General features: G+C 37.9%; 1 protein-coding gene and 1 pseudogene across 1 annotated transcript; both read right to left on the bottom strand.

Annotated features, from left to right (window-relative positions):
• Positions 1-3,406: 3,406 nt before the first annotated feature.
• LOC119908580 lies at positions 3,407-5,227 on the bottom strand (annotated as a pseudogene).
• Positions 5,228-13,311: 8,084 nt separating this feature from the next.
• LOC119909420 (interferon-induced protein 44-like) lies at positions 13,312-20,745 on the bottom strand. The gene is made up of 8 exons (XM_038727648.1): positions 20,606-20,745; positions 20,296-20,343; positions 20,148-20,181; positions 19,754-19,949; positions 16,800-16,946; positions 16,505-16,676; positions 16,213-16,313; positions 13,312-15,621 (listed from the first exon to the last, which is right to left on the bottom strand). The coding sequence occupies exons 2-8, from the start codon at positions 20,339-20,341 to the stop codon at positions 15,442-15,444; spliced, it is 876 nt and encodes a 291-aa protein (XP_038583576.1). The 5' UTR covers positions 20,342-20,343; positions 20,606-20,745; the 3' UTR covers positions 13,312-15,441.
• Between the last annotated feature and the right edge of the window lie 317 nt (positions 20,746-21,062).

The raw sequence follows: 21,062 nt of genomic DNA, 5'->3' as shown, positions 1-21,062 counted from the left end.
GGCAACCTGTGGTCACATGATCAGTTAGTGTGGCCCTGATCTCAGCAGCGATGGATCTCCTCCTTCTCTTCTTTGCCCTCTCCCACCTCCTCCACTTGCTCTCTGTCCATTGTTGACATCCATTGTTCAAAACAGGTAATTTGACCTTTGACCTATGTGTAGGCCTGTAGTAAAGCAGTGATTGGTTACAGATCAGTTAAGCAGTTAGTGTTTGCACATGTGAGGAGGGGCTGTGAGACGCGGTGAATGGTTTTGGCATTTTAGTGTTTGGTTGTGTTTTGAAAAGGAAAACAAGTCACTTCCTGTTAGATTTTTGTGTCTTAGGTAGATAATTGTGTGTAGTGTTTTGAAAAAAGTGTTTTATGCAACTGAAAACGGAGTGAAAGGCTGAGAAACAGTTCGTGGTTTTGGAAATTTCAGATGAGGTTTGTTTCAAAACTCTTGTGACATTGTAAAGATTTTGTGCGTAAGCAGTTGTAAAAAACTATAACATGCAGCGTGCTGTGTATAAAATGTGAACAGTCAACCAAACAAATCAGAATTTAAGGTGTGCAGTGTGAACGCAGCCTGAAGGTGTTTTCTGCGTTAAAACCTTGCGGATGGAAACACACTTACTGATGTTCTGAATAAAATAACTGCTTTCAAACATGAGCAGCTTTCAAATGAGCCTTTTAAAGACTGTGGCTCTGACCTGAATAATGATCAGATCGATCAGATAAAACTCTCTGCAGTCACGATACCTGAACACATTAAAGCTGAACTTCACAAATGAAAAGGAAAGCGTTGCTGTGTGTTTGCATGTGTGCGTGTGTGTTTGCATGCGTATGTGTGTGTGTGTGCGTGCGTGTGCAGGGACCTCCCACAGCAGCACTGGAAACAGCCCAGTCGATTGGAGCAGGGAAACTGGGTCAGAAAGCAGCAGCAGCTCTCAGAAACACGACGCAGACGCCAAACACAGAATCAGGGTCAGACTGATGTACGAGAGCTGCAGATCCTCAGCGCACGTCTGCTCCTCCAGCCTCCTCCCAGATAATGAGTGTGTTTACATGCACGAGTGTCCTGGTGGTGATCAGGGTTTTGGAGGATCCCAGTTAATGTGCTGTCCATGTAAACATCTTGTCTCGTTTTTCTGGAGTACAGGCTGATGCTGTGGCACGTGAACACCTGATCCAGGATTCTGATATATGCTGAAGAGTTAAGACACACATGAGAAGAAACCTGTTTACAAGTTTCCCATGAAGACGTCACAAATAATCTAAACCAGGTCTTGGTCTGTCCTTACAGTCTGGTGTAACACCTGTACTGCTGTCAATCAAACACTGGCAGGGACACGCCCTCCAATCGGCTGAGGGGAGGAAGATTTCTGATGTTTCCCCAAAAAGACATTTTCTCCCCTTTAATTAAAGAAAAACTATTAACAATAGATTAAAAAAAATCACATTTACATTATTATTAACTAAGAGTCATGAGTAAATGTGATTTCAGTTGGACTTTAAGCATCAATTTATATGTTTTAGCCCATTTCACTTTAATCAATGGGTTTAAATCTGCTTTGGTTTCCTCATAGGTAGAAATCTGTGTTCAGGAAGAAGATTCAACCAACAGAAAATAACAGCATGCTGCCCTCTGCTGGAGCTCCTGAGGATCCAAACATGGACCTGCAGTCTAAACCGGTTCACTGTCTGTAAGTCTGCTGCAGAATCGTCTCACAGTTTGCTAAAGTTTGAATTATTTGCTCATAAACTAATCTTTTATTTCAGAGCTGGAGAACATGTGATCCACGTTTAGCTACGACAGCGTGAAGAAATTAGATTCATAAATTTTTGTGAAAAGCTTTAAAATTGCATCAAGTTTTAAGGATGTCAAAGGAAATGCTGAAGTCAGACACACACTCGCTGACCAAAAAAAATTTTTTACTGTCGAATCAAAAGTCACTGAAGGTAAAAGTGGCTGTTATATTACATGTTTGTTGCCTGAGTAGTGGAACAAACTGCAAATCGTCCAAGCTGGTGTTGAGGTCTGAAGAAGAAAAAGTTCCCCTTCAGTGGCTTCAATCTTATTTGTTTTTTAAATATAAAGTAACTATAAGTAGTGCTATAATTGAACAACTCTGTGGTCCAACAAACCATTCATAATTTACTGCACTGAAAAAAATTAGACATAAATAACTTCTTGATCTATTTTTGCTAAATATATTTTTTTGCTTAAACCCTGATTTGAACTGTGAAAGTAATATTTTCTCCTGTGTTTTTTAATTATTTGTCCAAATAGTTGAAACTAAACATTGAACATAACATTGAGGTGTAATTTATGCACACTGAGTTAATGAGAAACCTCAAAACCCAAAGAGAAATTTTAATTTAACTGGATTTAATGGAAGCAAACATGTTTAGTTTAGTCCTGTATTATTCTGTCTTTACGTTTCAACTTTTCTACCTGGATCCTTTTTGTCCATGTTTTATGTGACTCCAATGATAAAAATAATAATTTTACCTCTTGGTTCAACTGCTGCCTATCGTGTGACTTTGGTATTTTTAACCCTTAAAAACACCAAAGTTACACAATCACACAAAAAAACTAACCGACAGAGGCAGGGGGAAACCAGTGACTCCCATGTTCTGTGAGGTAAAATTACTAATTTGATCAATGGAGTCTGGTGGCTTTGACCAGAGGGATACTGGACCAATGTTTTTAAAAATGTCCCAAATAAGTCACATAGGAACAAAAACATGGGGAAATGTTTTTATTTATTTATTTATTAATTAATAGCACAAAAGACAGATATAAATCTATAAAAATGAAAGGATTATGCAGGAGAGGGGAGAACCCCTAAGGGTCCATAGTAAAACCTCCCCTCTGGATTTTCAGTTGATATTATACAGATTTATTATTAAAAAATAAAGGTTCAGGTGAAAAATACAGGAGTTATAGAAATGGGTTTGTTGTAAGTTTATTGACCCTGTATTTGAAATCATATATGCCTAGTTGCTGAAGGGTCGTCTATTAGCTGTAATGATGTCTTCCAGCCTGTGGGAGGCGCTGTGACCCCGTGATGAGCAGATGGGACCATTTCTGAGGCAGAGGAGGTTGTTTGAGCTTCAGAATAAATAAAAATGAGACATCAACTCTTCGAAGTTAATATTAATAAAGCTTTTAATAATGTCGTCTTTTAGAAGTTAACAAAAACCTGCCTGTCTGTAAAGATGTGAAATTATTCTACATATAATCTAGATATCCCTTAATATAAATTTAGACGCTAAAGGATGTGACAGATCGTTCATATGTTAGTCCCGTCATATGCTGCATTCAAACACTGATAGGTTGATTTTATGGATTATCTGACACAGAAAACAATCCAAAGTATAACAGTGAAAAATAAAATAAAAACAACATCCAACATGGTAGAAGAGAAAGAAAACACAAAGAAGCACAAACCATTCAACATAAAAAACTAAACAACACAATCCTAAAATCCAAAAGCACATCACCACAATTAAAGAAATAAAAAAGAACTCCACATCAAAAAGAAAAAGCAGTAAGAATATCATTTCAAATGACATTATCAATCTGTTACCCTGATCCATAAAAATGTCCTGCTGACCCAACATGAAGCTGAACACCACCAGTAAAAAGGAACTTCTGGCTACATTATTCACTGGCAGCACTTTACATGAAGCACACACCTGGTATTATAGCTGCTGAGTATGCAGGACCACTGTTATCTGAGAACATTGAGGAGCATACCCGTACATCTGTCTCAATATTAAGACACTTTTTGAAGTTGATGCCTTCTCCAAAGTTGATGATGTTTGTCAGCTTGCTCAGGAGCAGCGAGTCAACGTCATTGTTGAGGTTGATTTCTTTGTGGTAGTTCTTCACAGGGAAGATGCAGTTCATGGGAATACCCACGTCTGCACTGAACTGCTCCACAGATCCACGCATTTTACAATGAAGACCGGTACTGTAAAACTGAACGTGTTGACTACCATCTGAGCTTAATTAACAGAAGTTAGCTGGATCCAAACTAAGACCTCTGTTGTAACTTTGCAACTACTTTCTGTCATCAGGTTTAGGATGCTGCGTAAAACAATTCAATAGTAAAGACAACACAACAATCATAGCCTCTCCACGTGGACTTTAATCCAAAGATTTACAAAATTTTTAAATGACACAAAAAAAAAGATGACTGGCGAGATATAAGAACTCTGACTTGGCCAGGTGCCGAGTTTGGGTATCAGAATCAGTATAGGGAGAAATGTGATTCCTCTTTTCAAGTTCAGAATATTACCTATTAAACCTACCTTATTCTTCAGGAACTTGCTCCTGTAGACGTTCTTTAAATCTTGTTTGATTTCAGGACAGGCTTCATCAATTCTGGTGAGGATGGCCACTTGAGGAATTCCTGCCAGGAGAACACAAAACTACTGAATCATGTAACTGACCACAGCTGCTGTTCTCTGTGATGATGGAAACTACAAACAGCTGCAGGAGGAGAGTGTTTGAGAGTCAGAACATTTAAAGCAGAGTACCAATCTGTGTGATCTATTAAAACCCAATAAAGAGAAGAATAATCAGAGATTTGTCCGCTCACCCATGTTGGTGGCTTCCATCCTGATGTTCCGAATCTTCTGCACAGTTACAGCTGTCTTTTGAGACGCTGTGTTGGCATCAACAACACAGACCAGAACGTGCACTTTGTCGTTGGCAGTTGGAGATTTGTTGTAGAATTGATCATCCTCTGACAACGGTGATTCAGGTTTGAACTGGAAAACAAATTGAAATCCAGTTAATCAACAGTTACAATATGTATAAATATATCATTCAAAATAACTGTAACCGTCCTTCACATGTCCCTTCAAAGCCAGTTTGATGTCTTCCTCCTGGACACCTTTGATTGGTTCCAGGCCCATGATGTCACTGAAGACAAAAAGGTAAAAGGACTCTTTTTGGACTTTCTTTTTGTATCTTGTAGTTTGAGTACTGTAAAGCACATACGGAGAAAAGGTCATACCGTCCTGGTGAAACTGTCGTAAGAGATGTTTTCTGCCAAAGCCAGTGTGTACATTCTGCCATGTAACAGGCTTTGAACAGAGTTGATGAAACTGGACTTTCCAGCTCCAACCGACCCATGAAGAAGAATCCCGAGCCGCTGGCCTTCATCATGAGGTGTGTAGTTCTTCACATACTGCAGAGCGCTCTGTTTGTCTCTGCTCAGGGAAGAAAACATTACATTAGAGTATAGACAAAACTAATTTTACAGAGAGTTTTCATTTTCTGTTTGGTGCCCAGGGCCCGTATTTATCAAGCTTCTCAGAATTACTCATAAGAACTCTGCTAAGAACTGACTTGGTAGTAAAAATATTCTTGGCTCAAAGCTGTGCTTAAAAGTTAGTTATCAAGCATCTCAATCCAAATTTGAGTGAAGTGTAGGACTAAATCTTAAATGTCAGTCTTAGTGCTGATTCACGACTCTTTGCTGTGCTGCAAACAGGATTTTCAGATAAGTTCACATTGAATGGTGAAATTCCTAACAGGAGTGTACGTTCAACACACATTTGCTAATTAAGATTTTTTTGAAGAGAATACATTATGGATATTTGCATGAACTGTGTTTGCTTCTGTCGGATTACGAGGTGTGTTGCTGGGAAATTGATGAAACGCGTGACAATGTGTGGCGTTGTAAGTGCCACAATTGTTTCCCCAACTATTCGGCTTATTGATGGTTGTGACGAGCCAAAATCATCAGCATTGCTGTGTTTGTCCTGTGGTAAAGAAACAAAGCATCACCACCACCTTCAGTTTAGCTGAAAACGTTTTGCTGCGTAAAGTCAGCGGTGAGATGACATCCCTCACCAACCAGCTGACAAAGTTTGCACAGTCCGACCCCGTCTAATTAGCTGCGTGTTGTCAAATAATTAGAAACATTCTTCTTCTCCTGAAAATATTTCTTCACAAGCCCCTACTGGCAGCTCCTAACCACTCGAGAGTCCTCTGGAGCGGTCTTAAATAACTGGGAGAGTGAGAGTGATTCTCAGCTTTGAGAAATTTGATAACTTGCTTTTATACTTACGTTTGAAAGTAGGAATACATTTCAGGATATCTCAGCACTTAAGACTAAAATGACACTTTAAGAAGCTTGATAAATACGAGCCCTGATGTCACTCAACAAATTAATCAGGAAGTCAGGCTTTTGTTGACACAGTAAACATTGACAGTGCAAACACACTCACTTCCTGTTTATTGTCCTCCATGATTTGCTGAGAACTGACAAACACAGCTCAAGTTCAGATAAAACTAAATATTATGAAAATACAGTCATCATTAATCTATCATCTGGAAGAAATATGTTTTTTTTTAAACAATCTTACGTGGAGGGTGTTCGGATGCAACTGGTTTGGAGTTTCTCTCATGGCTGGAGAATATTTAAACACATCAAAATTATACATTATCAGAAAACGATGAAGTAGTTTATAGACTTAAAACCCCAGAATTTAAATAAATAAAACTAAATAAAAAACAGGCACATAATCAAAAAAGTATAAAGCTTAAAAATGTGATTCATTTAGTCATGTTGACGTCAGTTCATACAATGATTCTACTTAACTATAAAGCAGATTAACAAGGAGAAATACACATTAACACATTTAGATGAATGTAACAGAAGAGTAGTACCTGTGCTGTTGTTGCGTCCTGGAACAAAGTAAAAGAATTAATATGAGCCTTGGACTAAGTGTAGTAATCTATGTAGACTCAATGTTATTTTTATTTTTCAAGACACACACACCTGAAAAGAAGTTGCCCTTAGTCTCTAGACCTCAACCTACACAGTTTCATTTTCATCAGGGCATTTTCTTTTATTCCCTGTCGTGAGAGATCTAAACACTCACAATCCCACCAACAGTATAGAAGCAGTAAGGTCTTGATATAAGTGCAATATCTTAACTGTAATTACTGAGGCATTAGGGGAGGATTCATTTTCCTTCTAAAGGTACAGTTCATCCCGAAAATCAATAAACACATATTTTCCTCGTACCTGTAGTGCTATTTATTTTTGTTTTAGTGTGAGTTGCCGTGTCATTCATAACAAAAGTTATGCACTTTTCATATAGACCAGGTCTAGAATTATTTACTCTAGTAATATTATTTACAGAGACCTAACAGGGGTGTGTCCAGGGATTGGCCTGGGGTGGCATAGGCCACACCTGAAATCTGATTGGCCACCCCAGGTGCCACCCTATTATCCTAAAGTGTGATGAGCTATCTGCAAGATCAGAGGCGGGAGATTAGTATGATTATTTGATAAGAAAACTGGACAACAGTGCAAGTTCCACATGAGATGTAAAATAATAGTAATGATAGTGGTAATCATACAAATATCGGGTGTCGCGCAGGAACATGGGGGCAGCAGGAAGCCCACAATCACAGATTAATGGGTGGGACAAAAACTTGACTTTTCACCCAGGAGACCGGTGTTCATTGTATTTGGTTAAGTTGTGTCGATTACTTAGCTTTTGCAAGTTACGTTAGTGTAACGTTGTTAGTTTAACCCAAGCCATGATCTTTTCCTGAACCTGACCAAACGTCAACCACGTGTTGTATTTAGAAATCTAACTTGGATGTCGCATATTTATTGTTGGTAATGTGGAAGGAAAAACCCTTAGATTGGGCCCCAGGTGTAATGGGTCCTCACTCTCACACTTTGTATTCTTCAATGTAACTTTTGTATATAAATTGTATTCTTTTCAATAAAACACAGATTCCAGTAAATTTAAATTGAACTCAAGTTTAGAAAATAATTTCAAACATCTGCAAAACACAAATACATGTGTATCCGAGCTGGTCCCGGAGGGAAAACTCATCCAATTCTGTGTTACATTGATTGATATACTGTGTCAGTCTCCTCCTCTTGTTTGTCTTATGGGAAGCCACACCTTCTCCAACGTTCACAGCCACACATAATCAATATTAAACCAATAGTGTAATCTACCCTGTAACACTTCTAAAGAAATAATGATATGACAGTGATCAATAAAGCACCACGCATAAAATGAGTCATCATCAACACTGGCACAAGTTTATGTGCTGAGTCATATGATGACCTTCACGGCCTTCAGAGTTGCAGTCTACTTGCAAAGGCACTTTTCTCACCAGTCCATCCTGCAGATACCCGGCCTGTCTCCTCTGAGTGGACCAGAGACGTTCCAAAGAGCAAAGAGCGTCTCTGTGGAAGCCAAAGAGGTCGGGGTGTTTATCAGGGGAACTACAGCTCGCTGCTTGTTTAGGACACGCTTGTTGTCCCACAAAAGAAACCTTACACTTAAGATACTGTTCCAGCACCACCCACAGATAGTCGACTACAATAACTTCATGAAATGACAATAACAAGCGGTTCTGTATTTGGCTGTGTTTTCTCAGTATTTTATTTAAGGCTGCACCTTTACATCAAGGGGAAATATGATATATATAATTTCGTTGACTTTATTTGACATAACCAGATACACATTTTCATACCCACTCACACAAAAAAATATATGTTAGCATCTTCGGCTCTACAAGAATTTAAAATAAAGTTATCATGGTTTGAACATTTGAATAATTAACATGAGTGTAATACATATGAATATGTAGGTAGCCTATGTTTAAAAAAGCTGCAATCTACTGAATGTCCACTAACTGTTAAAATGACAATACTAACCTTATACAGAGACTAACTTCATCCTGAACCAGCCTATCAGAACCTTTTGGACAGAGGTCAGGAAACTCTACACTGCCCCCCCCCCCACACACACACACAAATACGCTCCCCAGGATGAGCAAAAGTTTTCAGTTGTCTTCATCTACTGATTACCCTGTCATTTGGACTCTGGTTCACTGAACAAATCTATACTATGCTAATGTCTCAGTTTGCTTCCCAGTTCACACCCATTAAACCCTTTCAAAGGTCTCCTCATCAATGTGTGAGGATCTTGAGCTGAGGAACATAGAACCCTGGGAACACAGATACGCTCCAAACAGAATGGGAACAGTTTAACATCAGAGGAGGATTTATAGAAAAACCTAGACCTGTTGTGCTGGAGGGGCGAAAGTGAAAGGAGAAATGTGTGTCGAGGGAAGAATCGTAGCAACTTATGTAAGTTATACAGTCACTGGTAATAAAGTAATATAGTAATTTATAAATCAATTATTGATTCTACTGTAGCGTATTTCTGAACGTCCCAGACTCTTAATGCCACTCTTCAGATTTTCTCTTTAATCAGCCCAGTTCCTCTTTTTCTGGACTGTTACCTCTAGCCACATCTGTGACTTCTACATTCTCTACATGAGTCAATCACTGCAAATTTTAATTAATAGTACTACTAATTTTATTTATTTGACCTTTATTTAAATAGGGGGAAAGACCCATTGAGATAAAATCTCTTTTTTTTAAGGGTACCCTGGACAAGACAGGGATCAGGACAGCAAGTCTGACAGTACATAAAACAACAATAAAAAATACAATCAAAACATTTACCCTTTGCAAATTTATTCATTTAGCTGATGCTTTTATCCAAAGCGACTTACAATTGCTATACATGTCAGAGGTTGCACGCCTCTGGAACAACTAGGGGCTAAGTGTCTTGCTCAGGGTCACAGTGGTGGATTGAACCTGGGTCTCTCACACCAAAGACATGTATCTTATCCATTGTGCATCTCATACACCTTTTACCTACACTCACCTAAAGGATTATTAGTTCAATTTCTCATTAATGCAATTATCTAATCAACTAATCACATAGCAGTTGCTTCAATGCATTTAGGGGTGTGGTCCTGGTCAAGACAATCTCCTGAACTCCAAACTGAATGTCAGAATGGGAAAGAAAGGTGATTTAAGCCATTCTGAGCGTGGCATGGTTGTTGGTGCCAGACGGGCCGGTCTGAGTATTTCACAATCTGCTCAGTTACTGGGATTTTCACGCACAACCATTTCTAGGGTTTACAAAGAATGATGTGAAAAGGGAAAAACATCCAGTATGCGGCAGTCCTGTGGGCGAAAATGCCTCGTTGATGCTAGAGGTCAGAGGAGAACGGGCCGACTGATTCAAGCTGATAGAAGAGCAACTTTGACTGAAATAACCACTCGTTACAACCGAGGTATGCAGCAAAGCATTTGTGAAGCCACAACACGCACGACCTTGAGGCGGATGGGCTACAACAGCAGAAGACCCCACCGGGTACCACTCATCTCCACTACAAATAGGAAAAAGAGGCTACAATTTGCAAGAGCTCACCAAAATTGGACAGTTGAAGACTGGAAAAATGTTGCCTGGTCTGATGAGTCTCGATTTCTGTTGAGACATTCAGATGGTAGAGTCAGAATTTGGCGTAAACAGAATGAGAACATGGATCCATCATGCCTTGTTACCACTGTGCAGGCTGGTGGTGGTGGTGTAATGGTGTGGGGGATGTTTTCTTGGCACGCTTTAGGCCCCTTAGTGCCAATTGGGCATGGTTTAAATGCCACGGCCTACCTGAGCATTGTTTCTGACCATGTCCATCCCTTTATGGCCACCATGTACCCATCCTCTGATGGCTACTTCCAGCAGGATAATGCACCATGTCACGAAGCTCCAATCATTTCAAATTGGTTACTTGAACATGACAATGAGTTCACTGTACTAAAATGGCCCCCACGGTCACCAGATCTCAACCCAATAGAGCATCTTTGGGATGTGGTGGAACGGGAGCTTCGTGCCCTGGATGTGCATCCCACAAATCTCCATCAACTGCAAGATGCTATCCATCAATATGGGCCAACATTTCTAAAGAATGCTTTCAGCACCTTGTTGAATCAATGCCACGTAGAATTAAGGCAGTTCTGAAGGCGAAAGGGGGTCAAACACAGTATTAGTGTGGTGTTCCTAATAATCCTTTAGGTGAGTGTATATACAAATGCAACAGACGCAACTCACTATCAAACCAGTACATTAAAACTTCAATCAGCAGTTAAAATACATCCATGTAATACCTGCTTATTCAAAAACCGTTACATTCATCATTAAGAAATAGCACGAGGCTATTAATGTAAAGCAATGTTTGGTAATTATACAATGATAGCGTTGATTTACAATATTTGTACAGCACACTGACACGTGTATGTAGTTACATTACTATTTATTAAAAAGGAGGACATCTATTTTTGACAATAACAGCTACAAGCATCTACCTTGTGGACATTTTTTGGCTAAGCTTACATTAGAAAGTGTGTTCCTCTGGAAAACACAACGTTTTAAAATTCAGATCAGATTTACCTTTCTAACATTCCTTTTAGTAATCCCATGGTACCAGGGTCAATTTATTTTAATAACTAATGTAATCTTTATGACTTCAGATAGAACAGACAGGTGACTATCAATTATTGTCATGAATTAATTTATTAAATCTCCAATAAACTCATAAATCAGCATGTTAAGTGGTTTGTGCCTGTGTACTGTCTTACAATAGTCTAGGTGTGAGGTGTATAGGCACACCAGTTTGTCAGGACCAGAAAGGTCAAGACTAGGCTGAAAGCAGATGCCATACCACCATCTTTGTGCATTGTCCTCAGACCTGTAAATATTAAAGTATAACATTAAGCTGCTGATCAAAAAAAGCATTACTACTTATTTTGAGGTGGTAAAATATTGTTTTAAATAAATATTACATTAACAGTACCATGTCTTCTACTTGCATCTATTTCAGAGATTGAGGAAAGAAGGAATATAGAGAAAGAAGGGATGCAGACACTGAGAAAAGGGAAAGAAAATAATTTTACATTTTAAGTATGATTTCTTAGAAATGGCCTACTATAATAGGCATTTACAACCATGTGTTGTTTTCTGTCTCATCTTAGTCCTCCACCACGCAGTCTACTGCTCTAATATAATTAATGTTTGCTATGAAGATAGTTTTATAAAAATAAATAAATAACATTTTGAAATCTTTTATTCATACACGCACCACTCGTATATTTTAATAAAATTAAATACCATTCCCCCAGAATACATATTTTAAAATAAATGAATAAATCAATTTCTTTAAAAGCTCTATTGAATATCATGACCTTGTTTTTTGGGGTATTTAAGAGTAATTTGAGATTGTTCAATGAGAACTGCAATGCAGAGAACGTAACCTGAAGCTCCGTGACAGCCTGAGCCAGGGTGGGAGCACATGTGTATATATAACCATGTACGTAAATGGTGAAATTAACGGGAGCCAAGATCGAGCCCTGGGGGACACCTCTGGAGATTTCAAGGGGTTTAGATATGTGATTTTCAACAGACACTGAAAAAAGTAGTTTATAAACCAATTCACGGCCTCTTTACCAAAACCCACGTTAATTAGTCTGGATAGCAATAACAGTAAGTCATGATCAACTGAGTTAAATGACTTGGATAAATCAACAAATAACGCAGCACAGTGCTGTTTTTCATCAACAGAATTAATGATATTGTTATTAATATTAGGATGGGGCTGTATGAGGTACTTATCCAAAGTCAGTGTAATTATAAGGTTGTCTGTGTAACCATGTTTGACGGAAGTGATTTACCGCAGCAGTGGTGAAAAAGGGACGCCAACCGTTTCACTATGACTTGAGAAATTGAGAAAAAAATGTTTAGTAAAATGTTAACTTTATAAAGCTTTTCTCAGGCTGCTGTCTGTAAGCTGTAATGATGTCTTTCAGCCTGTGAGAGGCGCTGTGACCATGTGATGAGCAGAGATGCACATTTCTGAGGGTTTTTGAGTTTCAGAGATTAAATTAATCAAAATGACAGTTAAAAAGTAAAAAGTAAATTAAAGTTATGAGAGCAGTTCACTGCTAAGACTTCACTTTGTTCTGTTAAAATTCAAAGCAAACAACTTAAAATCCTGTTAAATAAGAAAAAACTGGCTTTTAAACAGGGCAGTGTCACTGAACTAAACTCTATACAAAAAGAGATGAAACGGGAAATAAAAAGGTGTAAAAGGAGTTATAAAGATAAAGTAGAAAGACAACAAAGTAATAATAGTTTGGGCTGAGCATGGGACAGAGTCAAGAATATTGTTGGACTTAATGACAAAAAAAGGAAACAGACATTTTTAGAAGGTTTTACAGCAGACTCTGCACTGGCACAGGAGTTTATTCTAGGTTCGATGTCCACAATTATAGTAAAGAAACGGGTGCATTAAGGGACAGTCTAATTAACTCTGGTCTTCTTACTCCTTGTTTTTCTGAACGCAATGTTGTGAACACTTTCAAACATTGCAAGTCTTGTAGAAGCCCTTGCCCCGACAACATTAGCAGCCGCATACTGACCCATTGTGCCGATCAATTAGGCTTCATTTTTTATTATATTTTTAATCTGTCTTTGTGCCAACATAGTCCCAAACTTATGGAAACAATCTACAATTATTCCCATCGCAAAAAGCAACCACCCAAAAATTCTGAATGACTACAGACCTGTAACTTCATTAGTTATGAAGTCCTTTGAAAAACTGAAAAAGAAAGAACTGCTGGTAGGATTGAACGCCTCCTCGACCCCCTGCAGTTTGCGTACAGAGCCAACAGGGGGGTGCAGGACGCTACCATAACTCTGCTCAACCTCATATACAAGCATTTAGAGGGTAACAAAAACCATGTCAGACTGCTGTTTGTGGATTTCTCATCTGCCTTTAACACCATCCAGCCCCATTTATTGGTACAGAAGCTCATAGAAAAAAACTTTGGGTTGGACTACAACCTGGTGGGATGGATTTAGAACTTTCTCACTAATAGGACACAGAGAGTGAGAGTAAATGGACATCTTTCTGGAATATCAGTGACATCAACCAGCTCCCCTCAAGGCTGTGTTCTCTCTCCTCTTTTATACATTATGTACACCAACGACTGCCGCAGTGAACTGACCAATAACTATATTGTAAAGTTTGCAGATGACACAGTCATTGTAAGTTTAATGGACTCCACTGAAACATCTCACGGCCCTGTACTACACTATTTTTTAAACTGGTGCAAAGAAGCCTTTTTAGACTTAAATGTTACGAAGACAAAAGACATGATTTCCAACTCCTGAAAAGATGATTATAGATGGAAAAGAGGTTGAAATTGTTGAGTCGTATAAGTATCTGGGAATCATCAGTGATAACAAGTTGACCTTTGAACTAAACACAGATATGCTGAGTAAGAAAAGTCAGCAACGTCTTTTCTGTCTGAGAAAGCTAACTAAGTTTCAAGTGGACAGATCCCTGACGACATTGTTTTATAAATCTTTTATTCAGTCCGTCTTTACTTACTATCTTAAATCTACTTTACTATCATGTATTTGCTGGTATGCTTCTCTTAGTTTAAAACAGAAAAACACATTAGCAATGGTAAATAAAGTTAGCAGCAAAATCATTGGGAGCTAACTGAACTGTAAAATAGACATGTGCTTAAAAAGGCAGAATCCATCATGTCTGATAGTTCTCACACCCTGCATGCAGAATTTAAGTTGCTGCCTTCTGGTTCCCGCTTCAGTCAACCACAGGCCAAAACAAAGCGATATAAATTCTCCTTCTTTCCCTATGCTATCTCTCTGCTTAACTCTGTAAAGAATAGGTAACGCACATAAGGCTCACTTGAACTTAAACTTTTAATGTTGTGGTATTCATTTACCCATTGGTCTGACCCTGTATTTTTAATCGATGTCGTCGTCTTTGTTGTTATGTACTGGGTGTCAACTTCTTTGCTGCTGCAGCAAAATTAATCGCCCCTTGGGGACAAATAAAGGTCTTGAAATTGAACTGGTGTTAAATTCTTAAGAAATAATAACCAAAGATGTTTGTTTTGTTTTTTAAAACCTTAATTGCTGCTAATTTAGTCATAAATATTTCATGTTGGGGTGAAATACTATAACCATTTGAAGCCACGTTTTCAGGGTTTTTAAACTAAAACAAATATTAAAAAAAAAAAAATCAGGAATTCATATACAAGATTGTTATAAAACCTGATTGTTTATAATGAAATACAGCCTTTTTATGCTGCATTCAAACAATGATTGATTGATTTTATAGATTAGACACAGTGTTTTCTAAAGGAAAACAGTGAAAACATTTGTTTTCAACATGGCCCCACGAAGTTAGAAAACAAAGAAAACACAAAGAAGCATGAGACTAAAATCAAAAAGCACATCACCACAATTAAAGAAATAAAAAAAAACTCCACATCAAAAAACAAAAACAGCTTAAGTAACAATGCCATTTCAAATGACATTATCAATCTGTTACCCTGATCCATAAAAATGTCCTGCTGACCCAACATGAAGCTGAACACAACCAGTAAAAAGGAACTTCTGGCTACATTATTCACTGGCAGCACTTTACATGAAGCACACACCTGGTATTATAGCTGCTGAGTATGCAGGACCACTGTTATCTGAGAACATTGAGGAGCATACCCGTACATCTGTCTCAACATTCAGACTGACTCTTTTTGAAGTTGATGCAGTCTTCTCCGAAGTTGATGATGTTTGTCAGCGTGCTCAGGAGCAGCGAGTCAACGTCATTGTTGAGGTCGATTTCTTCATGGTAGTTCTTCACAGGGAAGATGCAGTTCATGGGAAAACCCACATCTGCACTGAACTGCTCCATCTACAGTTTAAAAAGATCAACAGCTCAGTTAACATCTCAGAGTTTTAAAGGCTTTTTGTGCTCACTGCACCAATCTGGACTGGACAACTGATAACAACTTTATTAAGTGGATCAGGTGTTGGCCAAACGTAACCGATCCATGCATTTTGCAAGTGTCGTTTAAATTGTATATTTCCCAGTGGAGAATTGAACAAATAAAATTACAATAATAACAAACTGTTGTTTTGGGCTAATTTATTAAAAATGAGAAAAGAACAGAGTTCAGCTGGCTCAGATGTGTACCACGAGGAAAGAACTGCATAAACTTTTTAAGACAGTGGCACAAATGTTTTGTCTACAGAGGAGCCTTTCTCAGCCTTGAAACTTTGGGAAGGGAACAAGAAGAAAACAATTCAACAGCATATTGGACAGTATAATAACAAAGAAGGTTGAGTATTAAGCATGCATAAGTAATAATAGTAATTTAAGCATAACAGAATCGGTATAAGGAGAGAAAAAGTCGGACAGTGCGCAAATATTGAAAACGTTTTGACTCAAACTTCAAATGTGATTCCACCTCTGTGAATTCATAATATTACCTATTAAACCTACCTTATTCTTCAGAGACTTGCTCTTGTAGACGTTCTGTAAATCTTGTTTGATTTCAGGACAGACTTCATCAATTTTGGTGAGGATGGCCACTTGAGGAATTCCTGCCAGGAGAACACAAAACTACTGAATCATGTAACTGACCACAGCTGCTGTTCTCTGTGATGATGGAAACTACAAACAGCTGCAGGAGGGGAGTCTTCCATACTTTCAAACATTTTGAGTGGAGTACCAATCAGTGTGTTTCATTAAATATCCAATAAAGAGAAGAATAAACAGAGATTCCTGCTCTCACCCAGGTTGCTGGCTTCCAGCCTGATGTTCCGAATCTTCTCTATAGTTAAATATGTCATTCCAGACACTATGTTGGCATTAATGACACAGACCAGAACGTGCACTTTGTCATTGGCAGTGGGATATTTGTTGTAGAATTGATCTCCCTCTGACAACGGTGATTCAGGTTTGAACTGGAAATTGTTTTAAAATCAAGTTAATTGACAGTTACAGTATGTATAAATAAATAATATCATTCAAATTAATCATATGAGCTCAGTTGTGAGAAAAGTCTGCAAAGTTTGTAGCAACTTTACCCTGTAACCGTCCTTCACATGTCCCTTCAAAGCCAGTTTGATGTCTTCCACTTGGACACCATTGGTTGTTTGCAGGCCCATGATGTCACTGAAGACAAAAGGGTAAAAGGACTCTGGACTTTCTTTTTGGATCTTGTAGGTTGTGTACTGTAAAAAAAAACATATGGAGAAAAGCACACAGCATACAGTAAACAGTATAAGACCCCTTTTTTCCAGTTTGGTTCGAATGCCTTTATTGTCCACAAATGTGGAAAATTGACTTTGGGGTTTAAAAACCCCATCTTTAAAAATCATAATACAAAACAATAAATAACACAACATACACAGTACACACCATACCAGAAAGTTATCCAGTGTAGAGTGAGTCCAGTGTTGCCATACCATGTACATATATCAAAAGTTAGAATGCGATAAACACTCGTTAGTTCTTGTTGTGTGGAACAAGTGGCAGCTCTAGTTTTATGTTCACAATAACACAGCACATTACAAACAGAACAGAAAATGTGAAGTTGTTAAAAGTGAAATATATACTGACAGTTAACTTAGTCATTTAACAGTTTTGACCTTGCTATATAATATAATCTAGCTATATATATTGCATATACACACATTTAATACATTCTAAAATCACACATCTTCTATCAAAACAGTCAAAGCTGGTTTCTCTTTCTTTTTTACTGAGACGTTGAAGCAGTTGTAGTTGCCTAAACTTGATCATACCCTAACCACAAGGGCAGCAAAAACAGGAAGTCAGTTGAGCTATGAAGCTTCCGCAGTGTCAGTGCTTCCTGCTGATTGTGGGTTCTAACAGTTCATTTGCAGTAGCTGTGTCACTGCTGCAAATTTTCAGAAACTTACCTTCTTGAGTAATAGGTTCTTGTCTTACAACATAATGCTATGATCTCCTTTCTATAGTTTTTCAAAAACAAACATTTCCATAAAAGTTTATATATTTTCCAAAATGCGTAGAAATCTGTGATTTGTTAATTCATTTGAACCTTTATTTAACTGAAAAAGTAGGCCTACAAAGAACATATTTTCAATAATTTACTGACCAGTGTAATTGTATTTTGTGAATATAAACAAAGTTAGAATTTCACACCTGCAACACACTCAGCAAAAGTTGGGACAGAGTTGAAATAAGATCGAAAAGTGCAAGTAACATCTGTTTGGTAGACTGCACAAAAACCAGGCTAACTGGTAGCAGGTTATGTCATGACATAAAAGTAGCATCCGCCAAAGGTTCAGCCTTTGCAAGAAGGGGGTTAGGTGTTGTGGTTCATTTTGTGCCAAAATTCATGATAAAATTGTTAGTGATGTCAAATGGAAAATTTATTTATAGGCTCAGGACCACAATCATATGGTATGGAGCACAAATAACAAATAACAACAAACAGACAGATCCAGCATACAGCTGGATTAGCACAAAACAGCAAATATTGCATAAACAGAGGAAGAACATTCTTCAAAGAGACGCCCAGTTTCCCAATAAATTTTGGCTAATCTGATTGTAGCAACAAAATTAATTTATGCATATAAGGGGAACCTTACATAGGACTGCAAATACCTTGCTCTGAAATTGATTATGCTTTCATTCTTACATTCAAACAAAATATCATACTCATCTGCCAGACAGTTGTCATTACACAGGCTACATCCTCTGGTTTATTTGGCTGCTTTAACTAAGGTTGTTGTGGCTACAAGAGGTACAACTTACCCTAAAGATCCCTTGCCTGCCTGGGTTGTTCAAGAATGATCGCCAAATTGGGATTCTATGTTTTAGCTATCTTAGGGGTAGGGTTAGGCGCTGTCAAACTTTTCCAATTTGATCAAATCTGCTGTGGTTAAACCCTCTTTGAGCAAATGGTCTCAAACTAGCCAATATATTACAGTATTTGTGTTCTATTAATCTTTTTGAGCCACTGCAGTCTGCTAAACATTCTATTGAAAAAGCACTCACAAAGGTGATAAATATCCTCTTGTTGTTAGACCTTAGCGCTGCTTTTGATACAATTGTATTCATTTGTACAGGGTCAAAAAATTTCTGACCGGGTGCTTAAGTGGCTGAGATCCTGCCTTTCAGAAAGAGCTCAATGTGTGTTTTATAATAAAACATTTTGTCATTCTTCACAATTCAAAGCACGGGGTTCCTAACGGTTCCGGTACGGTGTAAAGGTACCATTGATTCTGAGGCATATATTGGAATTTTAGAGAGACATATGTTGCCGTCAACATTTCTTCCAGGTACACCCATGCTTATTTTAGCAGGACAATGTCAGGCCTCATTCAGCATGGGCTACAACAGTGTGGCTTCATAGACACAGAGTGTGTGTGCGCCTGACTGGCCTGCTGCTAGTCCAGATATATCTCCTACTGAACATGTATGGAGCATCATTAAGAGGAGAATCATAGAACAGTGACCACAGAATGTTGAGCAGCTGAAGTTTTGTATCAGGCAAGAATGGACAAAAATTCCAATTGCTAAACTGTCACAATTAGTTTCTTCACTTCCCAAACCATTAGAAAGTGTTATTGAAAGGAAATGTGATGTAACCCAATGGTAAACATGCATCTGTCTAAATGTTGTTTATATTTACAAAATACAATTAAGCTGGTCAGTAAAATTATTGAAAAACTGTTCTTTGTATATTTGTCAGTTAAATAAATTTTCACATGAATTAACAAATCACAGATATTGCATTTGGCATTGCATTTTGGAAAATATCCCAACTGCTGATGTTCTCAATGTACCTTGACTTTTGTTATAACACTTTATTTACTTTTATTCCCAGTGCAAAGGCAGAAACCTCTAGAAGGCAATTTGTATTTGCTGGTTGAAAATGATATAATAATAATGAAGTAATGAAGTTATAATAATACACCATATAATTGCTAAGTTTTTATTAGGGAATAATGAATTTGTGATATTGTCTTTATCAACACGTCATTCATACCTTCCTGGTGAAACTGTCGTGAGAGATGTTATCTGCCAAAGCCAGTGTGTACATTCTGCCATGTAACAGGCTTTGAAAAGAGTTGATGAAACTGGACTTTCCAGCTCCAGCTGGGCCATGAAGAAGAATCCTGAGCTGCTGGCCTCCATCATGAGGTTTGTAGTTCTTCACATACTGTAGATTGCTCTGTTTGTCTCTGCTCAAGGAAGGAAACATTACATCAGAGTATAGACAAAACTCACACATATGTCACACATTAACAGAAAAATTAATCAGGAGTACATCAAACAAGGAAAAAGGGAAAAACAAACAATCAATCACAAGGAAATTTCTGCGGTTTCTGCTGTGAAAGATTTCAATTTCAAGCTAACATTGATGGTGTGGACACACTCACCCCCAGTTTATTTTCCTCCATGGTTCGTTGAGAACTGACAAATACACAACACATGTTCAGATAAGACAAAATATTATGAAAAAACACAGTTCTTCTTGCATCAATATGTAATAATCCAAAAATAAGAATTTTTTTTTGACAATCTTACGTGGAGGAGTTTTGGATGCATTTGATTTGGAGGATTTATGTCCCATGGCTGGAGGATAAAATAGTTAAATACATCAAAATTAGATATTATCAGAATTTATTCAAAACTAAAAAAACAAAAACACCTGGAACACAATGAAAAAAATCTTAAAATATGATTCATTTTGTCATGTTGACGTCAGTTCATACAATGGTCCTATTTTTATTCTTCAATAATCACGATGCTGGTATTAAAACAGACAGATATAAAGCACTGTCACAATCACAGGAAACACACACATTTGAGGATGAATGTAACAGAAGCATAGTACCTGTGTTGTTGGGTCCTGGAACAAAGTGAAAGACTGAATATGAGCCTTGGACTAAGGGAGAAGTCTATGTAGACATCAGGTTTGTAGTTTTCATTATGAAGACGCGCATATCTACAGAGAAGCTCCCCTTAGTCTCTTCCGGCCCTTAAACCACACGTTTTCAGTTTCAGTTTCACAGTGCAAGACATTTTCTTTTGAAGCAATACAGTTTTGAGATGAATGTAGCACTCTGACAACACATGCAGAATTTGTTTTCATTGTCTTGCTGAAATAAGCAAAACATCTTGTCTACTTGGCAGCATACGTTGCTCCAAAACCTATATTGTTCAGCACCCATGCCATGTGCACTAATGCACTCCGATACCATCACAGATGCTGGTTTTTACACTGTTCACTTATTAAAAGACAGATGGTCCTTCTCCTCTTTAGCCCGGAGGACACAGCGTCCATGATTTCC

The sequence above is a fragment of the Micropterus salmoides genome, unplaced genomic scaffold, assembly GCF_014851395.1.
Source record: "Micropterus salmoides isolate LMB-PRFRI ecotype aquatic unplaced genomic scaffold, ASM1485139v1 Ms_hic_scaffold_18, whole genome shotgun sequence".
Lineage (NCBI taxonomy): Eukaryota > Metazoa > Chordata > Actinopteri > Centrarchiformes > Centrarchidae > Micropterus > Micropterus salmoides.
This window is presented reverse-complemented; position numbering and strand designations above follow the sequence as displayed.